At 41.5% G+C, this 18,838-nt stretch overlaps 1 protein-coding gene across 1 annotated transcript in view; it reads right to left on the minus strand.

Annotated features, from left to right (window-relative positions):
• MSH3 (mutS homolog 3) overlaps positions 1-18,838 on the minus strand; it is a gene marked incomplete at its 5' end in the record, with an annotated part of 126,222 nt that overhangs the window by 70,477 nt on the left and 36,907 nt on the right. Inside the window, 3 exons of the mRNA XM_080925262.1 lie at positions 584-668; positions 11,205-11,319; positions 13,160-13,272. Coding sequence (XP_080781388.1) covers positions 584-668; positions 11,205-11,319; positions 13,160-13,272 — 313 coding nt within the window. The remainder of the gene's footprint in view (positions 1-583; positions 669-11,204; positions 11,320-13,159; positions 13,273-18,838) is intronic.

An 18,838-nucleotide genomic window follows, 5' to 3' on the forward strand; every position in this document is an offset into this window, starting at 1 on the left:
ATAGAAGAGGCAGTGACACACAGCTTAATTACAGGTGACTTTGCCTTAGGAACTGGATCTGAGAACTGACTCTAGTTAGGTCTGCCTGAGAAGGGACAGAAACAGTATAGGGAAAAAACACCAACTAGATAAAGACAGTCACTTCAAGTAAGTTTGAAAGAACACGCGTTCCAAGATATATTTGATATGAAAACAACAGGATGCTATGTCCTTCAGTAATTATTTTTTTTAAAAAACAGCTGCCAGGTGGTGGTACATGCCTTTAATCTCAGCACTCGGAAGGCAGAGGCAGGTGGATCTCTGTAAATTCAAGGTCAGCCTGGTCTACACAGAAAGTTCCAGGACTGCCAGGCTTACACAGAGAAAAACCTGTCTCAAACAACCAAAACCAACCAACATCTAAAGCAACAAACAAACCAGCAACCCTATAGTCTGCCCACCCCACACAGTGCTCCATTCATCAGTGATACCCAGGGGACAGACAGGCAGTACTCCTTACAGCAGCCTGCGGTCTCACCCCGGCTTCCCTTGTATCTGCTTACCACACAACATCTGATTCAGCGAGCCCTTACGGCAGCCTGACCTGATTCTGTAGGATTTCCAGATTCCTTAGCGTTGTTCCACTAAGTCTCATGAATTCCATTCCACTTGAGAGCTGTTTAAAATTCCTGAAAAAGATGAAATTTAATAAACCTACAGGTGAGCACATCTAATTTAAAAAATTAGGGAGTAGACACAATGCAGTAATACTATGACAGAAATTAGCATTTTGGCAGGAAGTCAGCTGGAACCAGGAAGCAGCAGGAAGCCTGTGACAGCAGGGCAAGAATACAGAAGGGAGAAGACGGACAACGTCCCACGCTTGTTCACATCTCCAAGAACAGAACCAAACAGACTTTTATCACTGGCAGAGGACACGGTACCATCTTCAAGCAAAACTGTGCAAATAGCCACAAAAACCTGTCAACACACGTCAGGCCTCCGGTCCTTCTAGCATGAGCTCATCTTGGTAAAAACATAAAAATCCTTTACCCAACATGTGCAACATGTGCAACAATTGTTACTCACTCTATGATCAACAATCTACATTAACAAGGCCAAGGTTTAGTGAGTGTAAAACAGAAAGTAACAAACATGATTTCTTTAATCACAGTTGGAATTCATACACTCCCTGTGTTCCTGAAACTCCTAGAAAAAAAATTCTAATTTTAAATTATCCTTGATAATTGATTTGAAAATTCTAAAGAAGTGTTCCTCAACACATTAATAATTTCTCTTGTCAACTAATCCAATAGCATTAGACAGAACTGGTGAACTGCCTGCTTGCTTTGGGTTTTTGTTTGTACCGTTCTCACTATTTAGTCCAACCTGGACTAAAATTTGTGATCCTCCTGCCTCTGCCACCCAAGAACTGTGATGACAAACACGTGTCACCAAGCCTCGAGGGAGGAAAGTCATGCGTGATCCCTAAACTACACAGAAGGGACGTCTTTGTGCTCATTCCCCACCCTCGAAGCACTTCTGGCGGGGAAGGGGTCACCTGCATGAAACTCCAGTTTCCCAAACCATCTATAGAAACAAGTCCTCACCCAGAAATACAAGGAATGTACAATCAGAGCAGTGGGACTCTTGTAAGGACCTCTTTGCCCCTAGAAGACTCCCCCCGGAAGCAAGGTCAAGAGCCCTGAAAAAGAAAAATGGCTTACCACATACTAGGAGCATTTGACCTACGACAGATTTATTCTGCCCTTTCACAGGGTGATAACTCATCAGAAGGTGACAACCCCAAAAGCTGACATTACACACACACACACACAGCTGTCAGTGTGCAGCCTTTCTGCCTTCCTCATAGCTGCTCATTTTCCCGAGATACAGTGAACTGCACCATCCGTAATGAACCTAACTAAGCTCCTCAAAGACACGGATTCTGAGTTTAAGCACCACACTCTCTTCCCACATGAAGGTGTGATCTACAGTGTGTAGTAAACCACACATGCTTCATGAATGCCCACCACCTTCCTAAAAGACAGCGGCTTTAGGTTTGAGTCAGACGGTCTTAAACGTGCCTACGGAGCATCAAGCACAGTTATGAAGTATAAAACCTTATTCACAAGAAGAGTCGATTATGCAGTGTCTACCTGCATAGCTAACAGGTGTCCACACAGCTTCTATTCCTCATAGATAGTGTCTTTGGTGGGTCCACAAGCCTTTTACAAAGGCATTGAATGGCCTCGTCACCTCCTGAGAGTCTTGCCTGTCAATAGCACCACACTGATGAGGAAGAGCCTGATAACTTGAATGTGAGGTTAGCAGTTGGCATGAGAAAGCCTACGAAAGAAGCATCACAAAGTGCAAGAAATAATTTTGTACTGGTGTGGGGGGTGGAAATGTGTCAGTGACTCAGAAAGATTCCTCAGCTGCCCATACCTCCATATAAGCAGTAAAATAACCCCATGAGCCGAAAGTCCACACCCTGAGACATAATGTTTGAGGTTAGGAGTCTAGAAGCAGCCTCTGGTGCACCAGCTGGCGTGCCACTAACTAACAGTAGTGTAATGATGCTCCTACCATCTGAGACACAAGGGAACCACTGAAGTAAAGTGTTGTCAGAAAATAAACAGTAAAGAACTGAAACTTGGAGAGCTTTCTGAGTGCCTACCTGCCAAGAAGTATCTGTGAATGAGGCAGAATTTGGTCAGGACCAATATACTACCTTGACCATGGAATCAGGAAGGGGAACTAGAAGTGCTATCTGCACAACTCTTGGAGCTTTCAATACAAACAGTATAAGAAGAGAAGCCAGTGAACCAGAAGACTGGCTAAGTTCACAATCCCAGACCTTCACTGAGAAGGTCCTGTAACCTTCAGTCCCAGGAGCCCAAGCCTTTTGATGCGTTAAGTAAAAGTGCGGTTTTGTTTAGTTGGTTGGGCGTGGGTTTTTTGTCACTGTTTATCTTTATATACTAACTGAACAAGAAATCTAAATTTCAAACTGGATGCAGTGAAGAGATGTTTAAGATGACACCTCCACCGATTTATGTACGGTATCAACCAGGCAATCCCCACCTACACTGACTGAAGGCCATTAATTCTAAGCAGCATTGAGAACTTGCTATACTCTGGGAAATTCCCAAATTTAGAGGGTGATAAACTTTGCGGAGTGGGGCTTGGACTCTTCCTTCCAAATACAAAAGAAATGTCCTTCTTTCCACTGCCTGTTGCCATGGGGAACTCTCTACATGTTGAATAGAAGATTCTATCTGCTAGCATCTCCTGGTACTCAACTGTATATAGTATTTGATCATTAGTCTAAAATATTCACGGAATTCTGAATTATTTATAGTCATGGAAGATGCTGAAGTTTGTGCACTTTGATATAAACCTCATAAGCAATGCCTGGTCAGAGCTCATGCAGTGCAAATCTAGGCAGAAATCTCATGAGTCATGTAGGGAAAGACTACATTAATATTTCAGCAACGAAAATACATAAGGATTTAGTTGTTCCCAAGCTTTATAAGGGGAGAAAATAACCTTGTCAAAGCTTGCTGAGGAAGTGTGAGGGGCTTTATGACTTCTTCTCTACTTTCTGTAACAACAAAAGAGGCCGATCTTTCTTTAGAGGAGGAGACAGGTACCTGACCTGAGTGGTTGGCAGCTGCAGAGAGCCTATGCAATGTTACTTTAAATTAGAAATGAAAATGAAAACACTGCCATGTGACTCCAGAATGAGCAGAAGATCTCTGCGGGTTTTAGAGTAAACCATCCATCATTTATCTAACTTTGGGAACTTTATGTTGCATAGTAGAATAACACCTCAGTTTCATTGTATCTTCACTCCCACTTGATTCCTAGTTACAGAGACAACTAACTCTAAAGTTCTCTTGAGGCCACCAATAAACCTATTAAAGAGTAGAATACAGGCAAAAGGGGAAGTCCTCAGAGTGGGGAAAAACCATTCCCAGCTATACCTAAGACAGGATGTTCCAAGAACTCAAATACAAAGTATCAAGAAAACAAACAACCCAATCAAAAGGGTAGGTGTTACGTGTTAAAAAAAAAAAACAAAAAAACAAAAAAACTCTCAAAAGAAGAGAGGGGGACAAGATACCTTTTAGCCCCTCAGTGGCAGCTCATCACCTCTGAGTTCTAGCTCAGCCTGGATTAGAGATAAAGTGCTTGACAATCGGGACAATACAAATTAAAACTACTTTGAGATCTCATTGTGTCCCAGTCAGAATGACTAAGACTACAAAAACAAATGACAAGTGCTGGCGAGGATATGGGAGAATTCCATCTGCACTACAGGTGGGTTTGCAGACTGCTTCAGCCACTATGGAAACCCATGTGGACTTTGACACCACTGCAGTGAGTTTGTAGATCACTAGGGAGCTGGTCCCAACGGTACTGTCTCCCAGTCCTTGAACCTAGGATGTTTTTCCACTTTATTTGGGGAGTCTTTAATTCCTTTCCTCAATATCCAGTTTTCAGATTATAGACTTGACTTGTGGTTACAGTCATTTATATTCTACTTAAAAGTTCTAAGCAAATAAATCTCAACAAAAGCTACCAAAAATGGCAACAAATGCATTTCCAACAGTAAAAAAAGGCAATTCCATCAAGATTTCATAATTTAGTGATTCATTTATTTCTGTCAAAACTGTGTTAAAGAGCTTTACATTATTGTGAGAAAACACCTATCTATGAAAGGGGAAGGTTAAGATTGGCTCACAGTTGCAGAGGTATCTGCACATAGTCACACAGGTCCATGACCATGGTCTACACCCAGATGGTACAGCATGACCAGGAAGCAATAACAGACAGGAAGGAGCTAGGAGCCCAGAATCCTCTTCTGGGCACATCCTTGGTCATCTGCTTGCACTGAGCCCTTGGCAACTTCCAACATCCAAACTATAGTAGTAATTACTATCTAGTGTAACAGTCTCTATACACTACTATGCTGTCTTGGTCTAAAACAAACCTACTTAAATTCTTAAAAGAATTTTGTAACTTCAAAAATTGTATTATTTAACAAAATTCCATTTCATCTATGTTTATAAACAATTGCTAATACAGTGTCTTAGTTAGGGTTTTACTGCTGTAAACAGACACCATGACCAATGCAAGTCTTATCATTTTATTGGGGCTGGCCTACAGGTTTAGAGGCTCAGTCCATTATCATCAAGGCAGGAACACGGCAGCATCCAGGCAGGCATGGTGCAGGAGGAGCTGAGAGTTCTACATCTTCATCTGAAGGCTGCTAGTGGAAGATTGACTATAAGGGTATTATGGCCGACACCCACAGTGACACACCAGCTCCAACAAGGCTACACCTTCTAATAGTGCCACTCTCTCTGGGCTGAACATATACAAACCATCACATACAGAATATTTTCTTGGTAGCAGCTAAAACTGTTGAAAGGGTATGATGAGTTATGTGCAGGCAGATCAAGGTCTCTGTAATACACACACCAACGTCTGTGAAAGCCTTTGCTAAACGATACACACTTCAATTAAATTTTTCTCTGAAGGCACATCTCTTAAAGAGAAAGTTCCCAAGTTCAGCAAATGTAGAGACACAACTGGATTTTATGCCAAGAGAGAATATTTTCTTCCTTAGGCAACTCTCCTTTTCCAGAGCAATGACATGTAGAATCACACTTTCAGAATAAGCTTCAGAGGGAAGCTACATGCCTCCCATGGCAAACAGTACCAGTTTGGTCACCATCTTTATGTATGAATATTGGGATCTAATGGCATTTCAGCAGTTTTGAGTCAAGTCTCCGTTGAAATAGGCAATGTCTCTCCTTCTCTTTAGTTCTGTCTTTACTGTGTCCCTATGGAGTGCTGTTGGGAGTGTACACAGAAGAAGGTCTGTCACTCTGAAGATCTTTATACCTTATGTCTTTGAGTCTATGGAATTACTGAAAAGCAAGCAATTCAGTGTACACTAAGTCACTACCAGGTTCCTGACCATTTGCAAAGGAACCTCCAAGTGTGTACAGAGAAAATGTCACACTGCCACCACAAATATACAAAGAAAACACTTAGTGTCACTCAATTTAATCAAGATTCACCCTTTTAGAATTCAAAATGAAGCTTTTCAAAGTTTAACAAAGAATGTTGGTGTTTAATGACTTGGAGCTGTTCTTACTTCTAACTAAATGAGAGGACATGAACGTTCATCTACCCCTAAACACAGCCCAGCCTGCTTTAAAACATCTGTCTGTCTCCTTCCCAGGCTCCCTGCCATGCCAAAGTCAGACAGTGGGTGCCCAGCACCCATTCTCCAAGAGCCCAAAGCGTCAGCCACACAAGTGGGTCTTCTCCACCCACTCTTTTAACAGGGTTTCTCTATATTATTCTGGCTGTCCTAGAGCTCAGGGACCCACCTGCCTCTGCCTCCCAAGTGCTGGGATAAAGGTGTGCACCATCTCCCAACTATCTTTTCTAATAAGCCTGTCTTTGGAGCTTAAAGTTGAGCCCAATAAGATGTAATCCTAGGCTTCAAAGCTTTCTAAAAATAAAACCTCTCAGCCACATTAAAGCATGTAATGGTTAATCTTAATTGTCAGTCTGACTGGACTGAGGTTTTAGGTACCTGTGTGGGAATCTGCAATGGTATGTCCAAAGGCTATCTCAGGAAAGCTCTGCCTCATGGGCTGGATGGTCTATCCTCTGCATGTGTTCCTAGTGGGATACGTTAGGAGTACAGGGACAAGGTAGGCTGCTGGAAGCCTTAGTCACTCATTCAGACCCTTTCTACACTCCTGCCAGTGCCATGACATGAACTGCTCCACAACACCCTCCCCTCCGTGACGGACTGACAACTCTACAACTGTGAGCCAAGGTAATCTTCCTCCCTGCAAGCTGTTCCTTCAGGTATTTTAGGCACAGTGACGAAGTCACTACTACATGTGTATAGAGTAATACTACACTGATTTAAAACTATACCAAATACAACCCAATATACTTCTTCCTCAGCCACGCCTTGTTTTCCTTCCTAGTCCATGAGGGGTGGGGTCACTGCTCTGAAACTGTCTACCATTCCTGCACGTTCCCCACTACTTTACCCAACGTGTTCTGTTCTAGACATGTTTAACTTCATATAAAAACCTGCATCTCCTCTGCCCACCCTGATCTTTGGCACAATACACTATCAATAAAGATTTTTTTAAATTTTTTTAAACAACTTTATTTTACAAAACAAAGATAAATGTACAGATTTTAAACATTTTTTGCTTAAAATTATACATTTTTGTCAGTACTTTTTTTTCAGATTTTAAAATAATTTTTACATAAAACTATATGAATATATTTTTTTAGTCAGTACTTGATTTTTTTAAAGGTTTGATAGTATACATTGAAAACTTAATAGTTACAATGAGCGTAAAGTACATGTAAAACAAAATGTAACATGGAAATAGTCAAAGTTTTCTTGTTTTGTAAATATTTTTTTTGTTTTGTTTTGTTTTCTTTATTTCTTAGACTTCATACAGTCTGTGAGTTGTTTCTGGGGGAGTGCAAGCCTCTGGGGTTACCATCCCACTATCAGTGACTGCATATTATGTCTGTTCTTTTGTGACTGGGTTATCTCACTCAGGATGATATTCTCTAGATGCAGCCATTTTCTTAAAAATTTGGTTAAGTCACTGTTTCTGGTGGCTGAGTAGTATTCCATTGTGTAAATGTACCACAATTTTTGTATCCATTCATCTTCTGAAGGACATCTGGGTTCTTTCCAGCTTCTCGCTATTATAAATAGAGCTGCTATGAACATTGTGGTGCATATCTTTGTTGTGTATTAAAGTGTCTCTGGGGTATATGCCCAGAAGTGGAATAGCTGGGTCTTCGGGTAGTATTATATCCAATTTTCGATTGAGGCTCGTTGTGTCCAATTATGTGGTCAATTTTCGAGAAGGTGCCATGGGGTGGTGAGAAGAAGGTGTATTCTTTTACTTTAGGATAATATGTTCTGTATATATCTATTAATTCTAGTTGGTTCAAAGTCTCTGCTAGTTTTGCAGTGTCCTTGTTCAGTTTCTGTTTCCATGATCTGTCCATTGGTGAGAGTGGGGTATTAAAGTCTCCCACTAGTATTGTGTGGGGTGAAATGTATTTTTTGAACTTTAGTAGGGTTTCTTTTATGAATGTGGGTGCTTTTTTATTTGGAGCATATATGTTAAGGATTGAGAGTTCCTCCTGACAGATTTCCCCGGTAATGAGTGAAAAGTGTCCTTCCTTATCTTTTTTGATAACTTTTGGTTGGAAATTTACTTTATTCGACATTAGAATATCCACTCCAGCTTGCTTCTTGGGGCTGTTTGCTTGGAAGTTTTTTTTCCACCCTTTTACTCTGAGATAGTGTCTGTCTTTGTCTCTGAGATGAGTTTCCTGTATGCAGCAAAAGGCTGGATTTGTTTATGTATCCAGTCTGATAGCCTATGTCTCTTTATTGGGGAGTTGAGTCCATTTATGTTAATAGATATCAAGGAATAGTTGTTTCTGTTTCCTGCCATTATTGCTTTTGTGGGTTGAGTTGTGTCTGTGTTTCTTTCTTCTTTTAGTTTTCTTGTTTAGGAGTTTTCTTGTTTTTACTAGGCTGTATTTTCCCTCATTGTATTGGGTTTTCCACCTATAATTCGTTGTAGTGCTGGGTTTGTAGTCAGATATTGTGTAAATTTTGATTTGTCTTGAAATATCTTCATCTCTCCATCGATGGTGATTGATAGTTTTGCTGGGTATAGCAGCTTGGGCTGGCACTTGTGCTCTCTTAGGGTATGCATGATGTCTGTCCAGGCTCTTCTAGCTTTCATAGTCTCTGTTGAGAAATCAGGTGTGAGTCTGATTAGCCTGCCTTTATATGTTACATGACCTTTTTCCCTTACTGCTTTTAGTATTCTTCCTTTGCTTTGGGCACTTGATGTTTTTACTACTATGTGTCGGGAGGTATTTCTTTTCTGGTCCAACCTATTTGGAGTTCTGAAGGCTTCTTTTATGCTCGTGGTCATCTCATTCTTGAGGGTAAGGAAGTTTTCTTCTACGATTTTGTTGAAGATATTTACTGTGCCTCTTAGTTGATACTCTTCTCCCTCTTCTATTCCTATTATCCTTAGGTTCGGTCTTCTCATTGTGTCCTGGATTTCCTGGACATTTTGGGTTAGGAGCTTTTTGTTTTTTGCATCTTCTCTGGCTGTTCTGTCTATGTTTGCAATGTTGTCTTCTGCCCCCGAGATTCTCTCTTTGATCTCTTGTAATCTATTGGAAATGCTTGCTTCTGTGACTCCTGATTTCTTTTTTAGGTGTTCTACTTCTAGGGTTATCTCTTTTAGTGTTTTCTTTATTGTGTCAATTTCCGTTTTAAATTCTCTCTTCCATTCCTTCATCTCTTTGGTTGTGTTTTCCTGTAGTTCTTAGAGATAATTAAACAAGAACGGGAGGAAAAGCAAAAAGATTCAGAAGCTTTTAAAGAGGAAACAAAAAAAACTCAATCAGCATCTTGAGGTATGATTTCAGGTCTGTGTCTTCTTTTTCTGGAGTGTTTGGAATTCCGATGTTTGCTGTTATGGGAGAGCTGGGTTCTGGTGTTGCTAGATTGTCTTGGTTTCCTTGGGATATACTCTTTCGCTTTCCTCTTGCCATTTTGTTGTCAGTGATATGTTCTTGCCTTTCCCTTGTATCTGGTCTGTGTCCCTGGATCTCCACTGGTCTAGGTGGCAGATGGGCCGAGCCCTGTTCTATGCCTCAGAGTCGCCGGGTGCGAACAGAAGTTCCAAAGTTCTGTTCCTGGTCGCTGGATCAAGCAGGGCAGGGCAGGGCAAGGCAGGGGGTGCACTTTCCGTGTGCACTCCGCAGAGATCTCTCTGCTCCCTGGCAGCCCAGGTCTCCCACCCACCAGTTGCTCAGCCTCTATGAGCCGCCGTTCCGGGTGGCAGATGGGCCAGGCTCGTCAATAAAGATTTTAATGCTGACCACACAGGTCATTTTCATTATTATACATTACTCTATAAATGTGACATAATACTGTTGGTGGGTATTTAAGTGGCTTAAATAAGGCAAAACTGTTTCCAGAGAACTGCTGGCCTAGTTTATTAAAACACACACTAAGATACAAGATTCCCACAGAACCTGCTTTTCTTCCCCTCTCCCTGTGACCTTGAATAACGCAAAGCTAGCTCCTGCGAGCTCACTGCCTCTGCAGAATGGGAGAGCTTACTTGTGCAGGATCTACAAGAGAATGGTGCTCGACAGAGCCACCAACAAACTGGAATGGAGGAATACAGAAAGGCAAGAGAACTACCCACTGCCTTTGTTTGCACCCTGGCTATTAAGATGGTGTTTCCCAATAATGTCAATTATTAGGTTTGAAATCATCTCCAACTTTGTAGTCTATGAAATCACAGAGATCAAAAAAATTTTTTTAAATTATAGCTTTTTAATTTTTTGTCTTTTCTCCTTTTCATGTGCTCTGCAAGTATGTAACATGTTTACATGGATATGGGCCACTGTGTGGGCACATGTGTGTGCAGACCCAAGGTTGATGTCAGACATCTTCCTAGGTTCCTCTTCCACTTATTCTTTAAGGCTGAGTCTCTCAGTCAAACCCAGAGCTCTCTGCTATGGCTGGTTTCACTTGCCATCAGACGGTCTGACAAGCCCACCCAGCTCTGATATCAGATCTGAGAAACTAAACTCCTGGTCCAATTACCCGAGTGGCAAATGCTTCAACTCTGAGGCGTGTCCCAGCCTCCCAAGAAAGGTGAAAATTCCTGCATCCTTTATAATACTAGTTCTTAATCAGGTTATAAGAAATGCTGTTCTGTCGTGAGAATGATGTACCATTTATCTAAAACAAACACAACGTGGCAGTTTAGTTAATAGTTATCTTTATTATTTTGGCAATAGTATCAAGCAGTTCACCCCTGTGTCCCAGAAGCAAGCCTCTGGGTGTATATAACTCCTACTGTGGCAGATTGAATGAAACCAGACCCTTAGACTCAGATATTTGATGCTTAGTTGCAGGGAGTAGAACCATTTGAGGATTAGGTTGTGGCCTTGTTAGATAAAGTGTGTCACTGAGGTGGGCTTTGAGGTTTCAAAAATATTTTAAATTGTTAAGATTTAAAATATTAAATTATTACATTTTAAAATATTTTGAGTATGATTCTCCTGCCATCTTTTTGTAGAGCTTTTGTGACACTACTTACTCGGGTTTGGACAGCATCTTTTCCAGGTTAAACTCCTTGAGGTACCTTATTATGGCAGCCAAGGCACAGATCACAGGTTTCTCCAAGTTAATGACACCAGAGAGACTCTGAGAGCCTAAAAACAGAATACAGATTCTCAATGGTATTACTATTAAAAAAAATCATGTATTCAAGTAAAATTCATCTATAAAAATAATCATTTCTATCATGTATACGAAGCGTGCATTTGGGAACCAAACTATGATTACAAAAAACTGACAGCATGGGGGGAATAGTCATTTCTTGATAGACTGAATCATTCTTGAAAAGTAACGTACTTTTTCAAATCAGAAAAACATTTAATATTTTCACTATAAATACTCTAAACCATATATCAAAGATGTGTATACAAGAAGGTGGATTGACATTTACAATAGAAAAACGTTATAATCAACCTAAATAAACCCCCACAGGACAAAGCTAAAATACATTTTAGTAACACGAAAGTCATCCACAGCACAGAGCCCCAGGCTTGACAGAGCAGTGTGCAGTCACCTTCATCCCTGCCTATGGAAACACTACAGCAGCTTCCCACCCAGTCGCCTGCTCTCTCCTGCAGGCTGTCGGGTATTCTTAACGCAGCCAGAGAATTCTATTTCACATGGATATGAGATGATTAGACATATATCCAGCACCCTCCACAAGAGTGATCTTCCATCCCTTCCACTGATAAGTTTGTTCCTCGTGTTCTTCCTCGGTTACCCTGTACAGACTCCTGCTACCCCTTCCCCCACTGCTGCCTCTGTGGGGAATACTACTGCTCCCAACTCCTTCTCCATGCACATCTCTGTCACACGCTATCTTCTCAGCACGGCTTCTGCTGCCAGCCCATTAAAAGTTCAACCTTCTTCTCTGCCTTAGTCTCTGCTTAGTGTTTTTCACCACCTAACACACTAACTGTGAATGTCACAGAGACACAGGCAGGTTCACTTTTAAGACAATTCTTACAGAGGATGCTAAACGAGCAATGATCACTCCTTGATAGCCAAGTTCCCTTCCCAGCCATTCACTCCACCCGCCCTGCTGCTTCTGTCCTGGGTGGATATGATTATCCCGACGTGTTCCTTTCCTCCATCACCCGGCACAAACATGACTCCACAGCCCAGTAGCTTATCAACCAGGTTTATACATTAAATTCTCAATCTACAAACCCTCCATACAATAAACTTACAACCAATGGACAAAGATAAAACTGCCCTTCTATATGAGATAAAAAGACCCATAGAAACCCTTAGAAGTAATAATAACCTCATTAAGCTAGAGATGCGCCAAGAGAAGCATCCACATCTGCCTCCATCTCCTCTCCTGCCCTCGTAGACCTTTCCTGCCTATCTCTCTATTGTCCAATCATGTATCAGCTTAACATAAATCTACACTGAATCTACTCACTACTGTGCTGACATTATAATTCAGGTAACCAGACTTCTAAAATTTGAGACCCTGTCAGAATTTATCAAGCATTCTACTAAGCAATGACATAAGCCATCTTTAATGATGAAGACAAAGGAAGGGGTGGACGCATGCCCCTTCACTGAAAAGCATTTGTTAACCAGCAGGAGACAGAACAGTCAGAGAGAAGACATTACAGTGATGCTCTCATGCTGCTGGTGTTTCCTTCTTGTGGCTGTGTGTTTTGTTCTCTTCTGCTGAGACAGGGTTTTACCCACTACACCGGGCTAGGCTCACACTAGAAATCCCCCTGCCTCAGCCTTCTCAGTGCTGGGTGAACAGACATGTGCCAACAGGCCCAGTGCCTGTGGTATTCCACAGGAATTCTGCCCTCGGACGCTCGCACGGAATTCTACTTGCTTCCTACTTGTCAGTAAACTGAGAGCCACACTGGCGCCTTTCTCTGGTATCTTCGTCTGGTATCAGTGCAATTGAAGACATATGGCTAACAGGAATAAAATACTTACCCTGGCTGTCAACCATCTCTCTGGCATAGAACTCCGTGACTGTCTGGAAAGCGTAGCTGTATTCAAAGTAAGTATTATTCATCCTTTCTACTCGGATTCTGTCATCCCGCACACTACAGAGAGAAAAATTGAGATTTGAAGCGATTCCCCATTATCTTGAATTCCCTATATAAGGCGTCTGTCCTGAACAACAACAAAAGGCAGACTCATTTCTTACTGTCTTCAGCACAGTAGAGAACAGCAAGAGTAAGAGTCCAGTCTCTCAGGAAGGGGCTCTCATCTCGCAAGTGGCTCAATTGTCACTTTTATCTCCAGGCAGTTTGCAGCACCTAGCACACTCTCAGACAAATTCACATTGAATATCAAAAAGAACCCACTGAGACTAGAAGCAACTGAAGTATAAATAATAAAGGAGAAAAGTTTAAAAGCGTTTTAATGTGACCACATGAGTTGTTGAGAAATTACAGCAAACAAAACACTTAAGAGTTTATGCTTTGAGGGGGCAGGCATCTCTGCCTTGCTGACTTTTTACAAAGTCCAGTTTCATTCCAGCCACTAGACAACTATATGATCAATGAGTTCTTGCTCTTAAATAAAGTAATTATGTAACCCTTTAAAATACAAATAAAAGTTTTTATAGGCAAACAAAATCCCATCATCCATGTTGGACAGACAGTACATGTCCCACTCTCCCTGCCCCCCCTCCTCGGTCTCCACCCTTCTCCCATCACTGGGCGGATGCTCACACCCTCGAAGTGCAGACAGACCCCAGTCCTTACTGTTTATGTCATCAGATACAAACACATACCACAAACTCACAGAATCTATTCCTCACTGCACTATAAGCCAATGCGATAACGCCATATCCCAATCTGTTTTACTACATAGTATTTCTTTAAAGCCTCTGCTGTGTCGTGACCTGTCTGTAACTCATTCTTTTGAAGGGAGGAAGATGTGCCTCTGCCTTCCCAGTGCTGGGATAGCAAGTAAACACCATATAGAGCTTTTAAAACCTGGGTTCTGGGGTCAAACTTGAATCCTCGCTTTTCAAGTGGATCGATCATCTTCCCAGCCACCGAGGCACTCCTTGAAAACAGTACCTCACACTGTAGAGATATTCTCATTAACAGAATCCAAAGTAAGCAGGCAAGAGGCAAGAGTCAAAGTAATAATTGAGCCGCTATGGTTTTAAATAGTTAACAATATGCTACAAAGTCACTAGGCTAAGTCAGATATGAAACCAAATGACTAGACACTATGATGCTCTGTATGCAAGCTTCTAGCAAAAAAAAAAAAAAAAAAAAAAAAAAAGCACAAAAGATTGTTTGTTAATCATTAGAGCCAATGTCAGGGACAACTTCAAAGAGATTTGATGCATTTGACAGGATCCAACAGCTGGACTAGATGGTAGGTGTGTGAGAGCACAGACGCACGCCACAGTTCACACTCTGTGTTTAAAATAGATGAACAGAGCTAGTTATGATGATTCCTTAAGATATAACAAACAAGACTACTACTGTGATGGTCGGTATATGCTTGGTCCAGTAGGTGGCACTATTTGAAGGTGTGGCCTTACTGGAGTAGGTGTGGCCTTGCTGGAGTAGGTGTGGCCTTGTTGGAGGAAGTGTGTCATGGTGGGCGTGGCCTTTAAGACCATTGAACTAGCTGCCTGGAAGTCCTTCTTCTCCTACCTTCCTTCAGAACAAGAGCTGAAACTCTCAGCTCCTCCAGCCCCACATCTACCCGGAGGCTGCCATGCTCCCAACTTTGATGATAATGGACTGAACCTCTGAACCTCAGAACCAACCCCAATTAAATGTTGTTTTTATAAGCCTTGCCTTGGCCATGGTGTCTGCTCACAGCAGAAAACCCTAATTAAGACGACTGTCAAGTCAGAAAAGTTACTTTCTTCTCTAATTCTCTTCTAAGAGCTCAGGAAAATGAATTTCATATAAAAACAACCAAAGTCAATTTCTAGCCAAGTTATTACAAGGACTAAAAGCAGAAAAACATATCTATAAATAATAGCAGAATATCAAAAAAGTAAGAAGTCAAATCTCCACAAAAGTAAGAAGTCCGAGAACTTAATTTTAAAATGTCACTACAAAAACAAGCTAACAGTGGTTGTTGTGGTTGTTTATGTTGTGTTGTTTTGAGACAAAGTCTCACTATTGTTACCCTGGCTCACCTAGTATTTGCTATATACCAGCTTGCCAAAAAACTATCATTTATCCTCCTGCCTCAGTTTCCCCAGTGCTGAGATAACAAGCTGGAAAAAAGAAGAAAACAAATCGTCATAAATATGCTGTCAGAACTCAGATAATCTTAATAAAAAGGAAAATAAGTAACCCAGGGGGAAAGGTCACAGAAAGACACTAAGAACAGGCCCCACAGATAATGAAGGGGAAACGGCAATAAATTACTGAAGAAGAAGAAAACCAGAAAACAGGGCAGGTGGTCTAAACATAAAAGATGTTCCCCAGATGCAATGCTGAAGCCCTTCCTCCTGGAACTTAGTAGAAATGTAGTCGGCATGCAACATGCTAGTGTTCCCAGCACTTCAGAGGATCGGAGTACAAGGTCATCCGCAGCTACATGAAATTCTGTCCCAAAAAACAAACACACAAAAAGCCAATGCAGCAGGCACCAGGCAAACACTGTGACTTAGATTGTGGCCTAAACCCCAGAAATGTTTAAGTCCAGATGTTCACAAAAAAACATACACATGAAAGAGTGGAACTACTTCATCAAAAGTAAGTTAGGAGTTAGCTCATAGAAAAGGCAATTGCATGCCTCCTCATAGGAAACAAATCCATGAGGCCATCTGATAGCTGGCCAAATACCCAGCACCTGGCACTCACAGACCTCCAGGCGAATGTGATCCACACTAGTGTCTGAGAGCAGCTGACTTAGCGATGAAGTTCAGACAACCACAGGACTAGAGACAGCAGACTGAAGGATCGGTGGTGAGAATTTAATATGCATCTGTTCTCGGGTGCAGTATGCTAGAGGAGCTGCCGTGAGAGACAGGAAGGGAGCAACACCTGCCTCACCAGGCAGATAGATGTGAGCGGAGAGGAGCCCCAACAGAGCAAACACACAGGGAGACGTGAGAGCATAGCAGCAAGTTCGGCTTTTATCAAAAAACCGTATTAGTGACGGTCATATCAGTTATTCCTCTATAAAAAAGTTAAGGAAATCAAGAACCCGACATTGTAGTAACAGAACTAACTACTTCCGTAAGAATCCTCCACACGGGGAAATACAGAGACAAAAGCAAGGCTAAAAACCCTACATGGAAAGTCCCAAATAAGAATTTAAAGTATTTTATATGCTCTTTATGTGATTTATTTGTTAAATATGCATGTGTATTCTACAAAGACCTAGAAATAATGACTAATTCTGTGAATAAGAAACTTGCTGGAACACAGACGATTTTTTGGGTATCTCTTTCCACTACAAACTATTTGAAGAAGTAGTTAACTTCAGGATTAGGGTAACGATAAGACAGGATGATGGCCTAAAATATCTTATTATATATTTGCAAAAAGCTAATAGTAGAGTCATGGCAAATGACTCAGAAACCAATTTCAAGAGCCCTCATTACCTAATTAAGGGCCAATCTGAGCATGAGGAGGAAACTCACTGAGAAGCAAACACACTGACTTAAGCCACACTAGATATGTTTAAAGCCAGGTGTCCACTCTAACAAGTGGAGAGTTCATCAGCAGCTCATGCCAGGAACTATTCCGTTTCTATGCAGTGACAATTAAATGCCACTTAGTGGGAAATATAACATATGAAGTCCTCTCTTTTTCCAAAAGAATCCCCAAATAAAAGCACTTGGTCTTATTAAGCATCTCAACTTCAAGTCAAGAAAATACTGAGAAGCAAGTTAGACCTTATGACATAGCCATTGAGACCCAGGCTCTGTAAACTCAGGAAAGTCAACTATGTTTCTTCAGCAAATAAGAGGGTATAGAGCGGGTGGGAGGGAATCTGCAGGTGGACAAAGCTTTCAACATAAAGCCGGCTGTAAGAGCAACAGTACGAAGTACATGTAATGAAACCCCAGGGGGATGGCAGCAAGTTAGGGCTGTGGTGACCCTGACCTTCTGGAAGGACTGTGGGCAATGATTACACACTGACCTGGCATTCTTAGCATCACTAATCATCAGGGATGTCAAAGTTGAAAACGTTTGACTTTCAACAAGTCAAAACTATGACACTAGATTATTTAAAAATATGTCAGTGGTTACATAGGAAAAGAGGTACTAAACAAAGATGGGGGAAAGTCTGGGCAGACACCATGGAGAACAGGTTCTTCAAAAACTAAAAACTAAAATTATACTCTGATCTAGCAACCCCACTTCTGGGTGTATTTTCTTGGAAATAAAGTCTATGTCTTAATGATAGCTCTGCCCTTCCAAGTTCATGGTGGCAATATTCCCAACAGGCAGAATAAAAATGCATTCAAAACAGCCCAGGTAAGTGAAGGCATAATTTATGATGCGTTCAATCAGCAACAGGTAGTTACCACACAGAAGACAGATATACATCGTAAAATTCCATTTAAAATGAAAACATAATAAACTAATTTATGTGCATAATATTTTTAAGAAGGGTGGTGACAGGAGTTATGACCTGTCATGGGCCATTTCTTGGCCTGGGTGCTGGCTTTGGGGAAGTCCCTTATACTGTGCACTTATAGGCTGTGCATGTCTCTGTCTTCTGATCTACCTCAATTAAAAACAAACCTCAAAAAAAAAAAAAGGTGTCACACCACTGATGAGAAGTTAGACATTAGGTGATCCAGAACAGCCTCCACTAGAGCACCTCATCAAACAAGTTATTTATTAAATTAACAATCCTTCAATCAGAAATAGATCATACAGATAAACAACCCTAACTGAAAATTCACTGAGGAATTCAATATGAAGAAAATATATATGGGGAAGACTGAAAGCAAGTGTGGGATAAAAACAAGCAATTAGTCCTTTAATTAATCAAAATGATGTGAAACGATGCTCTGAGTCAGTCAGTGTGCCCACTGGCTCACAGTAGTAAAGAGGTGGCGTTTACAAGCCCCCCAACAAGCCAGGCACAGTGGTACACGCCCATCATCCGAGGATGTAAAAGCCAGAGGCAGTGGACATTGTGAGTGTAAAGCTAATCTGGTCACAAAGGTGATTCCTTAGTCCTCATGAGGAGGGACAGTAGTACAGTATGTCCATGTAGCTCGTGAAAATTCTCTAAAGGGGCACATGAGACACCCTGCCCCCACAGCACCTAGTACTTAGAGGGCTAAGTGGAAAACTAATAGCAAAAATGTTTTCAAATACTTTGTAATGTGTTTATTTATTTACTCTGAGCATATGTGTGTATGAGCGCATGCCATGGCACACATGTGGAGGGCAGAGGACAACTCACAGAAATCAGTTCTCTCCTCCCACCATGTACCTGGGACTGAACTCAGGTCATCAGGTGTGGAGCCCCTCTATCTGCTGAGCTATCTGCCAGCCCTAAAATGCGCTCAGTCTGTTTTGGTTGTGAGCCCTGCCTCTCAGAGTTGAGTCAGTTCCAGCTCCTAAGAATACTTTTTACATGATCTCCCCATCAATTGTCAAACTGCATTCTTTCTCCTCTACTGACACTGGCCTTTTTGCTGTCCTGAAAACA

Source organism: Micromys minutus, assembly GCF_963924665.1.
Source record: "Micromys minutus genome assembly, chromosome: 11".
Taxonomy (NCBI): domain Eukaryota; kingdom Metazoa; phylum Chordata; class Mammalia; order Rodentia; family Muridae; genus Micromys; species Micromys minutus.